General features: G+C 41.2%; 1 protein-coding gene across 2 annotated transcripts; it reads left to right on the forward strand.

Annotated features, from left to right (window-relative positions):
• The first annotated feature begins 41 nt into the window (after positions 1–41).
• Ap4b1 (adaptor related protein complex 4 subunit beta 1) lies at positions 42–12,745 on the forward strand. 2 transcript variants are annotated; one of them, XM_031375043.1, is made up of 11 exons: positions 42–338; positions 422–611; positions 2,606–2,830; positions 3,294–3,424; positions 3,775–3,922; positions 5,544–6,040; positions 8,492–8,575; positions 9,287–9,390; positions 10,924–11,131; positions 11,357–11,638; positions 12,005–12,745. In XM_031375043.1, exons 2-11 carry the CDS (start codon positions 499–501, stop codon positions 12,427–12,429), a joined length of 2,217 nt encoding a protein of 738 aa, XP_031230903.1. In that variant the 5' UTR covers positions 42–338; positions 422–498; the 3' UTR covers positions 12,430–12,745. The 2 variants fall into 2 exon arrangements, with proteins under 2 accessions (XP_031230903.1, XP_031230904.1); XM_031375044.1 differs by lacking the exon at positions 42–338 and adding an exon at positions 885–1,076 and having other exon boundaries at positions 494–611.
• The last annotated feature ends 4,943 nt before the right edge of the window (positions 12,746–17,688 follow it).

The following is a 17,688-nucleotide window of genomic DNA, read 5'->3' on the forward strand; positions in this document are numbered from 1 at the left end:
CCTGCGCCGAGGGGAGAGTGGGTGGGGGAAGGGAGCCCTGAGGTCGGTCCCCGCTGCGCTCGGCGCTCGGCGCGACCCGGAAAGCTGCTCCTTGCGTTTCAGGGCGACTGGGCGGGATTTCCGCAGGAAGCTGGCTGGGGTGTTGCTGTGTGGCGGCTTCGGCCACTTAGAACTCGATCCCAGGGAGAAGGCTGTGTTAGGTCTTTGGCCTTTTGCTAGTCGAGTATAGAATTCGTAACTGGACCTAGGAGATAGTTGAGGACATCTGCTGGGCAGAACGAACGGCCGGCCGGTCTCGGGTCGGCTCCTGAAGGGTCGGGGCTCGCCCGAGGGCCGAAGTATGTGTCCGGCCCTGGGGGCAGGCAGGGCAAAGTGACATCTCGCCTTTAGTGTTTTCACTGACTACATCTCCTTTATTCAGGCTCCCACCTCGAAATTAGAAGGAGCCCACGAGTTCCCTACGGGTCTGTGGAAACTGTCCCGTGACTGTTGGCGAAGATGCCATACCTCGGCTCTGAGGACGTGGTGAAGGAACTGAAGAAGGCTCTGTGTAACCCTCATATTCAGGCTGATAGGCTGCGCTACCGGAATGTCATCCAGCGAGTTATTAGGTATCGCCAACCTACCGTGGAATTCTAACTCCCACCCCCACCTTCCCCTACCCTGCCCCACTTTTAATCCTCTTCGGAGCTCTCTACCGGCAATCACTCTGAAAAGGTTAATGAAGGGCAGTTTTATCTTTTGGCCTTGAGGCTGCATTTCTAGATAGTCATCTCAGTCTCCCTTGTGGAACATCTTATCCAGTTGAGAGGTCTCCTTCATACCACAGGCTGCTGACTCCTGGTTCAATGACTTACGTAGTACAGTTCTCCTTTTGCTTCTAGACTCAGAACCGTATATCTCTCTGCTTGCTTGGCATTTCTACTTGGATAGTTCATCAAAGATATGACCAAAATAATACCATCATTTTTCTCCAATTTAAACCTACTATTCGGCTTGTGTTTGTGTTGTGAATGTCACCAGGCACTCTACCAAGCATGCTAGTCAACCTTGAAGACATTGTCTACTGTCAGGTGGTATGAAAAATTCAAAATATCTATTCTCGTTCTTAAAGCTGTACTGTTGGCTCAGGCTGTCATTACCAAAGCTTGTTGTGGTAGTTTATTTAGTTTATTAATAAATAGACTTGTCTCCTCACTTCAGTTAGGATTTTTTTCTAGTACATGTGTTCGAACACATAACTAATCTGTAGTTGTAGCTCAAAAAATGTAGGTAGGACACAAAAGTCTTGGGGTGCTTTCTTAAAAATCGCTATCCAGGAATCAATTCTGATTTCATTAGGTTGGGATAGAATCCAGGAACTGTACTGTATATAAACAGTCTCAGCTGATTATAGTAGTTTAGTTCCACAACATTGGAAATAATAATCAGTAGAACAAAATCTAAACTTTTTATCACGTCAACCAAGGAACAAAAAGAATGTTCAGTTCTTGCTCGTGCCTCATAGCATGTATCATTAACTGTGTCTTGTTTTCCTAGTGAGCTGATCATATAGCTAAAGCATTCTGTGATGAAGTATTTTCTGACTTCCATAGTGGCATATAGATGTGTATCTTCTTGTCCGTGTTTTGTGTATTACTTCAAGTACTTACACTGGATTTTTTTTTTTTAAAAAAAGTCAGTGATGTTCTTAGCTGGCTTCTTAGTTGATCTTGAGTTCCTAAATGTCTGAAGCTATACCTACTCTGTTTTTATGTTTTTATTTCCTTTTGAGACAGTCCTAGCTATCCTGGGAACTTAATATGTAGACCAGGATGGCTTTGAACTCACAGAGACCCACCTGCCTATGTATCCTAAATGCTGGGATTAAAAGTGTGGGTTACCATGCCCAACTTTTTTTTTTTAATGTTTATGGGCATTTTGCCTAAATATGTAGATGTACCACAAGTATGCCTCATACCTGGTATCTGTGTATGTCAGAAGATGGCATTAGATCTCCTAGAGCTATTGTTACTAATGGTTGTGAACTCTCATGTGGGTGCTGGGAATTGAACCCAACTCTTTTGCAAAATCAACAAAATGCTTCATAACCATTGAGCTCTCTCTCTAGTGTGTACCTTCTTTTTTTTTTTTAAAGATATATTTATTTATTTCATGTATATGAGTATTCAGACACACCAGAAGAGGGCATCAGATCCCATTACAGATGGTTGTGAGCCATCATGTAGTTGCTGGGAATTGAACTCAGAACCTCTGGAAGAGCAGTACAGTGCTTTTAACCACTGAGCCGTCTCTCCAGCCCTAGTGTGTACCTTTTTATAGATGATGTCCCCATATCATATCTCTGGAATGTTAAAATTGAGTCTACCATTGCCATATCACCTCATTGGAATGTACCAAGGATTCTACAGTATGAAAATACAGATCAACAGTTGCAGGCCTGTTTTAGGAAGTTTTGTGTAATGTAATAGACAAAGTAGACCCAATTGTATTTCTCGAAAAGCTCATAATTTAGTTAGCTAGCCAGAACATACATAAATAAAACTCTTCTTACAGATTGGGAATTGTGTGTTTTACTTCTTTCTGCTTTGTATATTTGTTACAGGCACATGACTCAGGGCTTGGACATGTCTGATGTTTTCATGGAAATGGTGAAGGCCAGTGCTACTGTAGATATTGTTCAGAAAAAGTTGGTTTATCTGTATATGGGCACATATGCACCTTTAAAGCCAGATCTAGCGCTCTTGGCCATCAATACACTCTGCAAAGACTGCTCAGACCCTAACCCAATGGTGCGAGGATTGGCACTACGGAGCATGTGTAGCCTCAGGTGAGTGCTTTGTTTCTCTGGTCCTCAGTGGCTGGTGAATATAAGAGGCTGCAGAGCAGATCTGTAGTGAGGACAGCTTAAATTCCTGACTACTAAATAAGCACTGTTCCACTTTGAATTCAGATTTTCAGCCATTACTTTGACTTTCCAAACTATATCTCACAGTTTTCTTAAAAGTGATTTTCCTTTATCTTGTAAGTTCTGAGTTTTGGTTAAAAATGTTTAATGAGTCATTACTATAACAATTTGTGCTGGGTGTGCAGCATCATTCCAAATGAAAAGTCTAACTATGACTTATTAAATTTGATAGAGGCTTTCTCCAATTTCTTTTGATCTAATAGATATACATTTAAGCATGAACTACTAAATCGTATTTAAACTAAACCTCTGATGATTGAAGAAGAACCTAATTTTCTCAAAACTAGTATTTCAAGATTGGCTGACTCCAGGATGTGTCTCGTAGGATGCCTGGTGTGCAAGAATATATCCAGCAGCCTGTTGTTAACGGTCTACGGGATAAAGCGTCATATGTCAGAAGAGTGGCAGTCCTCGGCTGTGCCAAGATGCATAATCTTCATGGAGACTCTGAAGTGGGTAAGATCATCCACCATGCTCAATATTTATTTGTGTCTATTATGTATAGAATTTTGGAAAAAAAGCTGTTGCTTGGTAGAAAATAGTAATAATGTGTCTATACTACTTTGTGTGTCTCTAAATAGGATGCATGCATGTTTGTTTTATTTTTGGCTCCTATTTTCAGTCTTCAAAAGAAGTTTATTCCTTGATCTGTACATTCCCTCTCATTTCCAAAATGATGTTAATTGGTACTGCCTTTGTTGTTTCTCTTAGCAGCGATGTAGCTTTGTCTAGCCAGAGCTGTTACTCTTGTTCTGTCACTTTGACTCAAGGTTTTCTTTGTCTGTAATCTTTGATCTCTGTTTTAGATGGTGCTCTAGTCAATGAGTTATACAGTCTTCTGCGTGACCAGGATCCAATTGTGGTTGTGAACTGTCTGAGGTCTCTAGAGGAAATTTTAAAACAGGAAGGAGGTGTTGTCATTAATAAGCCCATTGCCCACCATCTCTTAAATAGGTTTGGATGCTCTTTTTTTTTTTCATGAGATATGAGTAATGGTAGGATTTTGTTGGTGTATTAAACTAAGCCTTCTTTTATTATTGTGTATGATGGAGTAGTGGTGATGTGGATTTGGGTATACATGTGTCCCAGCATAAGTGTGAAGGTCAGTAACAAGCTTAGAGGAGTTGGTTCTCTCCTTCCACTTTTAAGTGGGTTCCAGAAATAGAACTCAAATTGTTAAACTTATACAGCCAGCAATTTTACCCTCTGAACCATCTTACTGGCCCAGAAGTAACTTCAAGCTTACCACAATTATCAATTGCCTTATATTTCACTGAGAGAATTTTTTTATCTGACTTACTATTTCTTGATATGTAAAAATAGTAGAAACATGCTGTGGAGATACATTTGTTCTGCAGTACTTATTATGTCCCCGAAGCTAAGCCAGTTATTTATCTTAAAATTTAGAAAATCTTGGGTCTTGGGGAGTTGGCTCAGAGGTTAAGAGTACTTGCTGCTCTTCAGAAGAGGACCTGATTTCAGTTCTCACCATCCATGTGGTGACTCACAACTGCCTGTGACTCCAGTTTCAGGGGATCCAATACCCCTCTTCTGGCCTCCTAGGGTACCAGGTATGCACATAGTACATTTAAATGTAGGTAAAATACTCAAACACATAAAATAAAAATAAGTAAGTCTTAGAAAAAATATAGAAAGACTACAACTAGAGGTATAGTATAGTCCAGCCATGTATGAGACCTGAGTTCAGTCTCCAATGTTAGGAAATTAATTAGAGACTTTGTATCTGATTTATACTGATCATATTTTTAGTTTTAAATAAGCATCCACTTGTACCATTACCTTGTCTTGGAATTTCTTCTTAATATTTTTTTGTTTTTGTTTTTGTTTTTTTGTTTGCTTGTTTGTTTGTTTGTTTTTTCGAGACAGGGTTTCTCTGTGTAGCTCTGGCCATCCTGGAACTCACTCTGTAGACCAGGCTGGCCTCGAACTCAGAAATCTGCCTGTCTCTGCCTCCCAAGTGCTGGGATTAAAGGTGTGCACCACCACCGCCCGGCTCTTAATTTTTTTTTTTTTTATTTTTAATTGTGTATGTGTGTAGATATGTGCACATAGTAGATGCCCCCAAAGGCCAAAGGGTTGGATCCTCCTGGAATGGAACTTATAGGTGGTTGCCAGCCACCTGATATGGTTGGTTGCTAGGGATCAAACTTAGATCCTGTGGAAGAGTAGTACATGGTCTTTCTAGCTTCGTAGAATTAAATTATTTTGTGCACGTGTGTGTGTATGTGTGCCTGTTCCATGCAAGCATGGGCCATGGCATATGAGTGGAAGTCAGAGGAAAGCTTTTGGTAATCATTTCTTCCACCGTGTGAGCTCTGGAGATTGAGCTCAGGTCAACAGGCTGGATAGCAAATGCTCTTCTCACCAAGTCATTGCTACAGCCTTTGTTGAGGGATGTAGAGCCCATTTTTTAATTTTGTAAAAAGAATTTGATCACAGCATAATCTATTTTTAAGAATTTCCTCCCTCTTTTGTTATGATTTGTTTCATGGCAGTTGTGTGTAGAATGTTCCATTTGGTATTAAAATAGTGCTTTTGTCTTGATTTTGGACAGAATGTCAAAACTGGACCAGTGGGGCCAGGCTGAAGTACTGAACTTTCTGCTCCGCTACCAACCCCGCAGTGAGGAGGAACTGTTTGATATCCTCAGTTTGTTGGACAGCTATCTCAAGAGCAGCAGCACTGGCGTGGCGATGGGAGCCACCAAACTCTTTCTGATTTTGGCAAGAAAGTTCCCCCACGTACAAACCGATGTGCTTGTGCGAGTCACGGGGCCCTTGCTGGCTGCCTGCTCTTCAGAGAGCCGTGAGCTCTGCTTTGCTGCTCTCTGCCATGTCCGCCAGGTCTTGCATAGTTTGCCAGGTCACTTTAGCAGTCACTACAAAAAGTTTTTTTGCTCTTACTCGGAACCCCACTACATCAAGCTTCAGAAGGTGGAGGTGCTGTGTGAGCTGGTGAATGATGAGAATGTGCAGCAGGTGCTGGAAGAGCTGCGCGGCTACTGCACTGATGTGGCCAGTGACTTTGCACAGGCTGCCATCTTTGCCATAGGTAGGTGCCTGATACTTCTGTGTCTTAGGACGTCAGGTCAGCCAACTACAGAGCTACAGCCAGGGAACCCACCCCCAGTAGGAAGTGAATCTTGCTTTAGAGACAAAGTATCATGCTTTGGGTTGATTCCTGTCTTGAGTCAGTGATTTTTCATCTCTCTTTTGCAATGATTGTAAAAGCCTCATGTCATTTTTAAGAAATACATTCAGATTGAACACTTCTTGTGTAGTGTCTATTTGTCAAAGCCGAATCCCGTGCACACCTGGCCAGAACCCATCGTCCCGAGGAACAAGGGACCCTGTAAGAAACCCCAGTCCGTGGCAATTGCATGCATAGGAAAAGAGTGGTTTTGTTTTAATCAAGGCAGATGTTTCTCAAGGTAGACAATATAGATAATTTGAACATTGACCAATACTTAAATTATTTACTGTGTTTATGTTACCTTCTATTCAGACCATTTTCATGAATATCATCTTATGATCTTGTAAGGGAGTAATAGTGAGTATTTTAAAGATGAAGAAACTTAGCTACAAAAAGATTACTAAGTGGCCAAAAGATCATATAATTTCCAAACTGAGTGGAACTCAGCTGTCTTAACTAAAAGCCCTTTGCTTCTACTACAGGCTTTGTATAGTGCTAAGTGTAGACCAACATAGAGTAATCCCTTAATTTTAGAGACTTTCTTCTAACTGCTCAGTTTGGAACTTCAAAGGCTAGAAATATTCAAAATGTAAAAACAGCTGCAAACTGAGGTTGAGAACTGACAGGATGAGGAGCCCTCATGAGTTACTGGGGAAAGTGAAGACTAGAACTCAAAGGCTTCCATCAGGTGTGCAGCACAGATTCCTGCTCTGGTGTGCAGCCTCCAGAACGCTGTCTCAGTCAAACGTGGTACGAGCCTGTGATTCTAGTACCCAAGAGACTGGAGCAGGAAAACCCCAAGTTCAAGGCCACCCTAGGTAATGCAGCAAGACCCTGTCTCAACAAACAGACCAAAAAAACTGCATCCCATACTTTTCTTAAAACTGAGAAATACTTTGTTACTCTGCTCTCAGCCTTCTGCTGTGGGAACTGGTTTTCCCCAGGAAGCTTCTTGTGGTCAGGTGAAAAAAACCTTGATTTTAAACATTATTGCCAGTGCGGCAGATTTAGATTCTTTGTTAATTGTAATTGGTGATTTTTATTTTAAACACTATTCCCAGTGCAGCAGATTTAGATTCTTTGTTAATTGTAATTGGTGATTTTTTTTTTCTTTTGTCACGGACTGGGTTACTTCGGGGACCCTTTGTTCTGAGGGGTGATAAAAGTTCTGGCCTGGTGGGCAAAGAATTCGGCTAGTGACAAACAGACACAACACAAGGAAGTGTGGTAACTGAATGCAGTTTGTACAAAGTAAAAATCAAGCTTATATAGTATACAGAAAACAGGGCAAATAATAGAAGTCTCATAGGCAGGTAGTGGTCACATCAAAGTCAGTAAGATCAAACAGCCAGGTGCAAGGCAGAGGAGCAGTGGTGTCCTTCTTCTTGGGCTAATTTGGCAGCCCCAAGATAAATTCTCTGGGTCTGTCTGAAGCAAATAGCTGAAGGTCGTATACTAGCATTCCCTGGCTGTAACATAGATAATTAGTGACAGAAGCCCTACAACTTCTCCCTGGTTAGTAAAGCAACTCTGCCTTATGTGGGACTGCTCTGATAATAAGTGCCTAACTGCTAGCTCTAACTCTTGAGACATCCTGTCTGATAAGACAGCTTCTTTGTAAAAATTGCAAGCTAACTACAGCTAGGAAATCAATTAGGATTATTGAAACACTGTGGAGGCCAGGAAATAATGTTTGATCTTAGTTTAGCTAATAATGAGATATTTCTTAGGGCACCTTTATGCCTGAATAAAGAAAGCACGCAGATCTCTCCACAGATTTTAGCAGAGACCAATCTGGAATACAACTGAGCTAGGAGATGTCAGCAATTGGACTACCTCAGGAGACTGGCTGGAGCCTACGTCTCAGGTCTATGATTTTTAGGCCTGTCCAGACACAACCAAAGTAGATGAGTTCTGTGTGACTCAATCTTTTAAAGATTTCTTTGGTCAGTGTATTAGTTAGTTTTCTTGTTCCTGTGACCACAATACCTGATTCGAAGCTACTTAAGGAGAGAAGAGTTTATGTTGGCTTACAGTGGGAGGGATACAGTCTGCCCTGGCAGGAGTGTGGGGCAGCAGGTCACATTGCTTCTTCATTCAGGAGTCAGAGAAGGAGGAATGCCGGTACTAAGGTCACTTTTTCCTTTTTATTCATTCTGGGATCCCAAAACCACATGACTTGCCTCTAACTTGTGATCCTGCTGCTGCAGTCTCTCAATGCTAGGATTGCAAGTGTGCAACTTTGTCTTTGACTAATGGGAAATGATTTTAGAATGACATGCTAGAATTTCACCTTTCCTTCCTCTATAGGTAGCATTGCCAAGACTTACACAGACCAATGTGTGCAGATTCTAACAGAGTTGCTGGGACTTCGACAAGAACATATCACTACGGGTAATGCCTGCCTTCCTAGAGTTTCTCTCTCTTCTCTCTCTCTCTCTCTCTCTCTCTCTCTCTCTTTCTCTTTCTCTCTCTCTTGTTTTCTCTCTTCCTTCCTTCTTTCCTTCCTTTCTTTATTTCTTTCTATTTCTTCTTTCTTCCTTTCTTTTTTCTTCTTTTTCTTTTTGTAAGTACCTAGATAACAGTAGTTGTTTAAAGAAATCACACGTGTCCTAGCATCTTCATCTGTGGCTCTGAGAAGTGTGGGCTCTATAGATGTAAAGGGAAGACTTCTGGCTGTTAGGAGTAGTGAGGCTGTGCTGTAATGAAGGCACTAGGAAGCTCAGCTCACTTATCTTCCCCCCTTTGCTTCATCCAGCTTCCAAGCCTAAAGTGAGGAAAGGAATGCTAGTAGAGTGCAAAATGTAAGGGTGTCTTGTACTCAGACTTATGTGAATGCAGTACTGTGTTCAGTGCCTGTCGGCAACTCTACACCACGTTTGTCCACAGCATTATATTTACTAAATGCTTCTGTGTTTATTTACTTAACCTTCATGTCAACTTGATGTGTGTAAAATTCAAATGTTACCCATTTTTCAATTAATTAATAACCTCCCCCAAAACCTGTTTTACAGAAATTCAGTCAGAAATCTAATCTGAATCCTCGACTCTTCTAAGATTCTTTTCTGCGAGGAGTCTCTAATAGTGTTCTCTTGTGTATTACAGTGGTGGTGCAGACTTTCCGGGACCTGGTCTGGTTATGCCCTCAGTGTACTGAAGCTGTGTGTCAGGCCCTGCCCGGCTGTGAGGAGAACATTCAAGACAGTGAGGTAGAATCTAACTCTTTTTACTTTTAGTCACAGAAGGGATTATAGGACTCTGCCTTTTGAAATGGAATCTGTATTTGGATTGATTTTGTGGTGCTGAGGATCAAACTTTTGCTAGACAAACCTTTGTACAACTGAGCTATTCTCTAGCCCTGAAATGGAACCTAATTACTCTTTTTAAAATCCTGACTCAGAGTAGGAACTCAGATGTGCTTATGTCTCAGGTTCTCTGGGACATAAATAGCACATAAGTTATTAAGGAAGACTTATCTATTTTCAATACCACTGTCCTCTTGAATAATTATGAGTCAGATTTACACCATAGAATTTTTTGTTGGTGATAGTTCTTTTGCTTGTTAATTTTCAAGATAGGTGAAATGAGTTTGGCCTAATGCTGCTTGGGTTATAATGTTAATTTTGTTCCCCAAAACTGCTTACACCTGTACAGAAGACACTGAGGGACCCTGCCCCCAGTTGCTTCTGATTGGTAAATAAAGATGCCAGCAGCCAATGGCTGGGCAGGAGAGACAGAGGTGGGACTTTTAAGATTCTGGGGCTTGGGAGAGAGAAGAAAGGAAGAAGCAGAATCACCATGAGAGGGGCATAGGACAAGCCAGCATGGAAGAATTTGGATAAGTGGCTCTGGTGGCAACTTTCCTATTGGGTCTGGGGTAGCAGAGCTGAAACATAGAGTTTAAAGGTGTTAACTCCGGCACACACCTTTGATCCCAACACTTGGGAGGCAAAAACTGATGGATCTCTGTGAACTGGAGGACAACAAGGGCTACATAGTCAAAAAAGAGCAAAGCAAAGCAAACAAGGAAAGAAGCAGTAAACCTTAAATTGGACTGAGACCTGGACATTGAGAAAACCTAATTTGTTGCTTAATCAACATTGCCTAACAAAAGTTTTGAGTTTCCCTTATGTACTATAACACTTTGTTTTGTTGCTTTGTTTTGTTTTTGTTTGTTTTTTTGTTTTGTTTTTCTGCCTTTTTTTTTCTTTCAAGACAGGGTTTCTCTGTATAGCCCTGGCTGTCCTGGAAACCACTCTGTATACCAGGCTGGCCTCAAACTCAGAAATCCACCTGTCTCTGCCTCCTAAGTGCAGGGATTAAAGGCATGTGCTACCACTGCCAGACTGGTTTTTTGCTGTTGTTGTTGGTTTTGGTTTTTTTGTCACATAGTCCAGGCTGCCCTCAAAGTCCCTATGTAGATGTCTTTGAGCAGGTTATAGATGTGACCCATCACCCCCAGATGTTTTGTGTGTGACACTGGACATCAAACTCTCAGGGCCCCACACCTGCTAAGTCAGCATTCTGCCCATGGCCCTGCATCCATAGGCCCAAGTCTGTGTGCATTAGAATTTCATTCTTGTTTGTTTTAGAGAAGTAGTGGAGTAGGATATACAGTGCAAGTTGACACCAATAAAAGAGTCTAGTTTATCTGCTGGCTGTGAGGAAGAGCAAACTGGTGACTACCGTGTCCTCTTTTTGAGCAGCCACATATTAAGCATCTATTATTTTCTTATTCCTAGGGGAAACAGGCACTTATTTGGTTACTTGGAGTCCACGGGGAAAAAATCCCCAATGCTCCTTATGTGTTGGAGGACTTTGTAGAAAACGTGAAGTCAGAGACATTTCCTGCTGTTAAGATGGAGCTCCTGACTGCACTGATGCGCCTTTTCCTCGCTCGCCCTGCTGAGTGCCAGGACATGCTGGGGCGTCTGCTGCATTACTGCATAGGTAGGTTTTTCAGAGGAAAATACTTGCTGAGACCCATGCTGAGAGTTCTCACAGCTTTCTTTGTTTGGTAAGTCCTGTTTGGTTAGGACTTAAGAAAATTAATTATCTCACCTTCCTCTGTTTTATTTTGGTCCTCTTACGGTTGGCACAGAGGATGGAGGACAGTAGGGTGTTTTACTCAATAAAACTCAATGAAGTTTAACTCAATCCATTGTTTTCTCTCAGAGGAAGAAAAGGATATGGCTGTACGAGACCGGGGGCTCTTCTATTACCGCCTCCTGTTAGTCGGCATTGATAAAGTTAAGCAGATCCTGTGTAGTCCTAAGTCTGACCCTTCTCTTGGACTTTTGGAGGATCAGCCAGAACGACCGGTAAATAGCTGGGCTTCAGACTTCAACACACTGGCACCAGTGTATGGCAAAGCCCACTGGGCAACCATCTCTAAATGCCAGAAGGTGGAGCGTCATCGCCTTGAACTTCCCCACAATGCATCCTTTGCCACATCAGGTAAAAATAGTGTTTACCTTATACCTTGTCATGGTAAAGCTTTCCACCACCCCTAGTAGTTACTGATGGAAAGTAAAATTCTGTAGTTAAATTTCAGACTTGCCTAAATTTGAATCCTTTGTGGGCATGAAGGGAGTTCATATATAAGCCATTTATCTGAAGACAGAAGTCACAGTATAAATGTTTTTTGTTTTTGATGTTTATGAGACAGCCAATATGGCCTTGAGCTGTCTATGTACCCAAGACTTCTCTTGCTTGATTCTCTTGCTTTTAATACCCTCCTCCCGAGTGCTAGGAGTATTTTGAAATGTGAAGTTAAAATGCTGATTAAGAGCATCTCTTATAAAAGCCTTCTCACTCTTTTAGGACACTTGATTTCTGAAGAGAACAAAGAAGGAGCACAAGACCCTGATTCTGAAGCTCTCATGCTGGTCCCCAATCTCCAGCTTACTGCTGAGTATTTTGAGAAAACATGGCTTGGCCTCAAAGTTACTTACCAGCAGGTGTTTCCTTGGCAGGGAGAAGTTCAGCCCGACACTCTGCAAATGGCCCTAAAAGTAGTGAACATTCAGACCATCGCAATGAGCAGGGCTGGGGCACAGCCCTGGAAAGCCTTCCTCAGTGCTCAGGATGATACTGGTGCCCTCTTCTTAACTGAATTGCTATTGAAGCCTGAGAACTCAGAAATGCAAATCTCTGTGAAGCAGAGTGAGGCGAGGACTGAATCCCTGCATGGTTTTGTTTCTGTCCTGGAAACTGTGATTGGAACAGTTGGAGACATAAAATCTTAACAGAGTTTTGCTGCTTGCCTTGGGTGAGATGAACAGTTGTCAGAGTTCCTTCATTGTCTTAAAAAGCTGCTCATAAGTCTATGTATCAACTGCAAAAGAGAATGGGAAGTCTGGGAACCTGGCTCTTATGTTTACCCAAAATTTCTTACCTTTTTCCTTTCAAGCCTGTCAGGAATTGATCTCCAGGAGAGAATGGCTCCCAAAGGTCATTGTCTGACCTCCACTCATGTGCCATGTCAAGTGTGTGCACACCCTTCTCCTCCAAATAAGTAATAAATGTAAGAAAACAAAGTTGCTAGGCATAGCAGTTTTACTGCCATGGTTTCTTATTGCTTGTGTTCAGTTCTTATTTTATTTATGCTCGGCTGTATTTTATACAGTGATAATAGCATATACTAATGCTATAATGCAACAGAAAGACAGCAAGCTAGAAGACCAAACTATCCAGAAAGGGGAAAATGAAACATCAGTTAATTTCATGTGGCTCAGGATGGAGACATAGACAGATGTTCAGAGTATAAGAGTTGGCTTTATAAGTGATTTGTCAGTCAGAATGAAGGGAAGCATTGCTTTGTCATTAGAGTTTTTTTTTAATTTCTTACTACTTCTGTGTGTGTGTGTGTGTGTGTGTGTGTGTGTGTGTGTGTTTGTGCTCGAGTGCCCACCACCATGGTACTGTGTAGAGGTCAGAGGACAATTTGCCCATGAGTTCTGGGTATCTTCAGTGTTAATAATCACCTTTGACCACTCAGCCATCTCTCCAGCCTTGCCATCAGAATTTAATTTGTAAAAGAAATGTACATGTAGTTCCATGGATGACATGAAGTGATATGTACAGGATCCTATAGGAGGTTAGTAAAGAATTTCATAGGACAAATTTTCCCTATGAAAGCAGAGAACATAAATTGAGCTCAAGACACATCTTTAAGGGTTTACGATAGCATTATATATTTAATAATTAGTAGTAAGTACTTACACTACTGTGTTTTTGGTTTTTTGATCTATGACCTATCCTGGAACTTGTTATATAGACTGTTCTGGCCTGAATCTCAAAAAAAGTCCTCCAGCCTCTGCCTTTGGTTAAATTATCTTTACAGATAATTTTTCACTCAAGACTTCTCTGCTCTTCATAGAGTAGACAGTAAGTAGTATTGAGTTGTTTAATAAGAAAGAGCCTATAAGAGGCAGGTGGATTTCTGAGTTCGAGGCCAGCCAGGGCTACACAGTGAAACCCTGTCTCAGGGGAAAAAAAAAAAAAGAAAGAGCCTATGTTTTGGGAGTTGTTTATTAAGGAGTCTTCGCAGCTGAATAATTGTAAGGGCAGTGAAGATATGAAGGTCTTGTTTTCCTTATGTCTCTACAATACATTCACCATAATATTTCTTAGTAAATACTATTGAATGAATAGCTATAAGTAACTAGACTGAATTAGAATTAGTAGTAATTAGTACTAGTAATTATTAATTAAAAATTATTAGAAGAACTAGGTCTTCTTAAAAATGTTTATTTTGACCAGGCGGTGGTGGTGCATGCCTTTAATCCCAGCACTTGGGAGACAGAGGCAGGCGGATTTCTGAGTTCGAGGCCAGCCTGGTCTACAGAGTGAGTTCCAGGACAGCCAAGGCTACACAGAGAAACCCTGTCTGAAACAAAACAAAACAAAAAAAATGTTTATTTTGTCCACATATGTATGGGTGTGTATGAGTGCCAGGGTATGTGTTTAAAAGTCAAGACAACTTATGGGAGTCAATTCTTGCCTTCTGCTCTGTGGGTAACAAGAATTGAACTCAGGACATCAGGCTTGGCAGTAAACAGCTTTACTCACTGGACCATCTTGCTGGTCCCTAGACTAATCATATTCTGTGATTAATGTTTGAAGTATGTTTTATTATATTCTGTTAACTATTCAGGAAGTAATGGAATTCCATCTAGGCCAGGCATTTTTTTCTTTTTCTTCTTCCTTCCTTTCTTTCTCTCTCTCTCTCTTTCTCTCTCTCTCTCTCTTTCTCTCTCTCTTTCTCTGTCTCTCTCTTTCTTTCTTTCTTTCTTTCTTTCTTTCTTTCTTTCTTTCTCTCTTTCTTTCTTTCTTTCTTTTTTTCTGTTTGTTTGTTTGAGACAGTCTACTATGTAGCTCTGGCTGCCCTGAAAGTAATTATATAGACGAGGCTGGCCTTGAACTCAGAGATTCACCATCTGCCTCTGCCTTCAGAGTGCTGGGATTAAAGGAATATGTCATCACACCTGGTGGGCCAGGATTTCTTAAAAGTGGCAATATAAACTTTTGGGAGAGATGGTAGCGAATTTTGGTTGTCAACTTGATGTACCTAGAAAAAGGCAACTCACATGAAGAGTTGCCTCCATCAGATTAGCCTGTGGGCATGTCCGTGAGCCTTTTTCATGATTGCTAATTGACTCAGGAGGGCTCAGCCCACTATGGGCAGTACCATCCCTAGGCAAATGGGCCTGAGCTGTGTTAGGTAGCTGAACCAGCCAGAGAAAGCAAGTCAGTAAGCAGCATCCCTCTGGAGTTTCTGCTTCAGGCTCCTGAAATGAGTTCCTATTTTGGTTTCCCTCAAAGACGGGAACTTGTAAGTTAAAATAAACCCTTGCCTCTCAGGTTGCTCTTGGTCATGGTTTATCATAGCAACAGAAGGCAACTGGGACAGGAGAGGGTAAGTCTTTGTTGTGGGAAGCTTTTCCTGTAGACTCTAAGAAGGTTATTAGCAGCATGTCTGGTCTCCATCTGATAGATGCCAATGTACACTCCACTTGCAACAACTAAAAATATTGAGACATTTTCAAAGAACCACATAGTGGGCAACAGTGCCCCTATTTGAGAGACCACTCATTTAGATTATGTATCTCCAAGAACTGTCAAAGGAAGTAGAAGAGCTTAAAAAAAGGTAGGAGAATGACTTTTCTCTATATTTCTATTCAATTAATACACGAATTGTCTACTGAAGAAAATTCTGAAAATGTAGTTATGTCAGTTAGAGTATCATAAGGATATAGGATGCAGGTGTGAAGATTCAGCAAATTGGTTCACTTTAAAAAATTAATGACTAAGCTGGACAGTTGTGGCTCACGCCTTTAATCTCAGCCCTTGGGAGGGAGAGGTAGGCAGATATCTGAGTTCGAGGCCAGCCTGGTCTACAGAGTGAGTTCCAGGACAGCCAGGGCTATACAGAGAAACCCTGTCTTGAAAAACCAAGAAAAAAAAATTAATGACTAAAACTGAAATATCAACCTAAGAAAGTAAGCGTGGCTCGCCCATAATGTTACTAAGCTGATCCCAACTTGGAGTTTTAAGACTAAGTTCTACTTTGCTGTATCTTGTATATGGTAGAGCGTGAGTTGCTTTTTTAATCTTTTAAAATTATATTTATTCATTTTATTTTGTGTGTTTTGTCTGTCTATATGTCAGTATATCGCATGTGTGCTTGGTGCTTTTGGAAGTTAGAAGAGGGTATCAGGTGACCTGGAACTGAACTCGTGGATGGTTTTTGACCACCATGTGTGTGCTGGAAATCGTATCCAGGTCCTTTGCAAAGAACAAAGTGCTCTTAACCTCTGAGCTGCCTTCCTCATGCTTGGAAATTGCTTTTGGAAGATGTACTTTTATTATTTATTTATTTTGGTTTTTGGAAACAAGATCTTGCTTTATAGCATCATGACCAACGTTCATGTGTAGCATGAACTTACTCCTAATATTTTTCACCTTAGGAGCTCTGTTTAGCTTCTGTGAATATGTGGCTTAATGATGTAATACGAATAGCTGCTTGTTTATCTTTAAAAATCCAGAGGGCACCTGATACTATCTTCTAAGAACCATGGCCCAATTTCAGGTTTAGTTGATGGGTAAACATTATGTAACTCATGTAAATGAGAACTCCTGAAAAACATTACAGAGGCAATCATTTGTATGTTAATTGACCATAATTTTATTGCTATGAACCAGTGACAGTTATATCTCTTTGTTCCTCTCTCTGGATGGGGGTACTAATTACTTTTTTCTCAGGTGTGTGTGTGGGAGAGAGAAAAAATATGACTTATTTTCTTAGTTAGAGGTTTCCCTATTGAAAGAACCTACACCTGAGGATTCACCCATGTACGCTTGTGTTGGAGACGAAAGAACATAGGCTTTGGGCCAGGGTACTATAATGCAGTGGTTCTCAACCTGTGGATCACAACCTCTTTGGTAGTCAAATGACCTTCTCACAGGGGGTCACCTAAGACCATTGGAAAACACAGGTATTTACATTATGACTCATAACAGTAGCAAAATTTGAGTTATGAAGAAGCAATGAAATAATTTTATGGTTGGGAGTCACTGCAACATGAGGAATGTCAGTTGTTATGGTTAGAGAGTGGCAAAGTAAAACAAAAGAAAACCCAAAAGTCAGTGGGAGCATGATGGCCTCCTTGTTTTCCAGTGGGAAATGGGAGGATGAAATTAGGGCTGCAAGGATGAAGGGAAGCAGGATTCAGGGAAGGGATGGTTTGCATTGAAGGGCCAACAGAGTAAATAAGGCATGAAAATGTATTCTACAATATCCCTGAGGCCCTACGCTCTGTTTCTGCTGCCTTACTATATTGATTATACAGGATAATCCAAAGAAGTTGAGATTACATTCCAAAGTTAGCATTTACCCATAAGTATATCAGCAGTGAAATGAAAAGGTGGTTGGTTTACTATTGTGAGAAAAGCTTGAGTCTGAGGTGAGCAGACTTTAATTTTTACTAATCAGTGTGTGTGTGTAAGTGCAGATGTATATTTGTGCATATCTGTGTAGGTCAGTTGGCAATACTAGATGTCTACCTCAATTGTTCTCCACCTTATTTTCTTTTTTTTTTTGTTTGTTTGTTTGTTTGCTTTTTGAGACAGGATTTTTCTGTGTAACCCTGGCTGTCCTGGAACTCACTCTGTAGACTGGGCTGACCTCGAACTCAGAAATCCACCTGCCTCTGCCTCCCAAGTGCAGGGATTAAAGGCGTGCACCACCACCGTCTGGCCTGTCTCTCACAGAACTTAGAGCTTACTGATTACTAGACTGAGTGGCCAGGAAGCCATAATGATCACCTTTGTCTCTGCCTCTGCAGTGCTGGAATGACAGGAGCATGCCATGCCCAGCATTTTATATCTGTGCTAGGAGTCCAGACTCAGGCTCTCATTGTTGTACAGCAAGTACTGTAGAGTCTGAGTCAACTCTTCAGACAGACCTGAGTTCAATTTTTTTTTAACTTAGGGATATATATATA

Source organism: Mastomys coucha, unplaced genomic scaffold (genome assembly GCF_008632895.1).
Source record: "Mastomys coucha isolate ucsf_1 unplaced genomic scaffold, UCSF_Mcou_1 pScaffold16, whole genome shotgun sequence".
NCBI classification, from domain to species: Eukaryota; Metazoa; Chordata; class Mammalia; order Rodentia; family Muridae; genus Mastomys; species Mastomys coucha.

What these genes read in the sequence shown, in the direction of transcription:
- Ap4b1 (XM_031375043.1), top strand. Translation starts at nt 499, where the DNA reads ATGCCATACCTCGGCTCTGAGGACGTGGTGAAGGAACTGAAGAAGGCT. An exon ending in ACAAGAACATATCACTACGG is followed by an intron (nt 8,576 to 9,286) that starts GTAATGCCTGCC and finishes TGTGTATTACAG; the next exon opens with TGGTGGTGCAGACTTTCCGG. An exon ending in TGCATCCTTTGCCACATCAG is followed by an intron (nt 11,639 to 12,004) that starts GTAAAAATAGTG and finishes TCACTCTTTTAG; the next exon opens with GACACTTGATTTCTGAAGAG.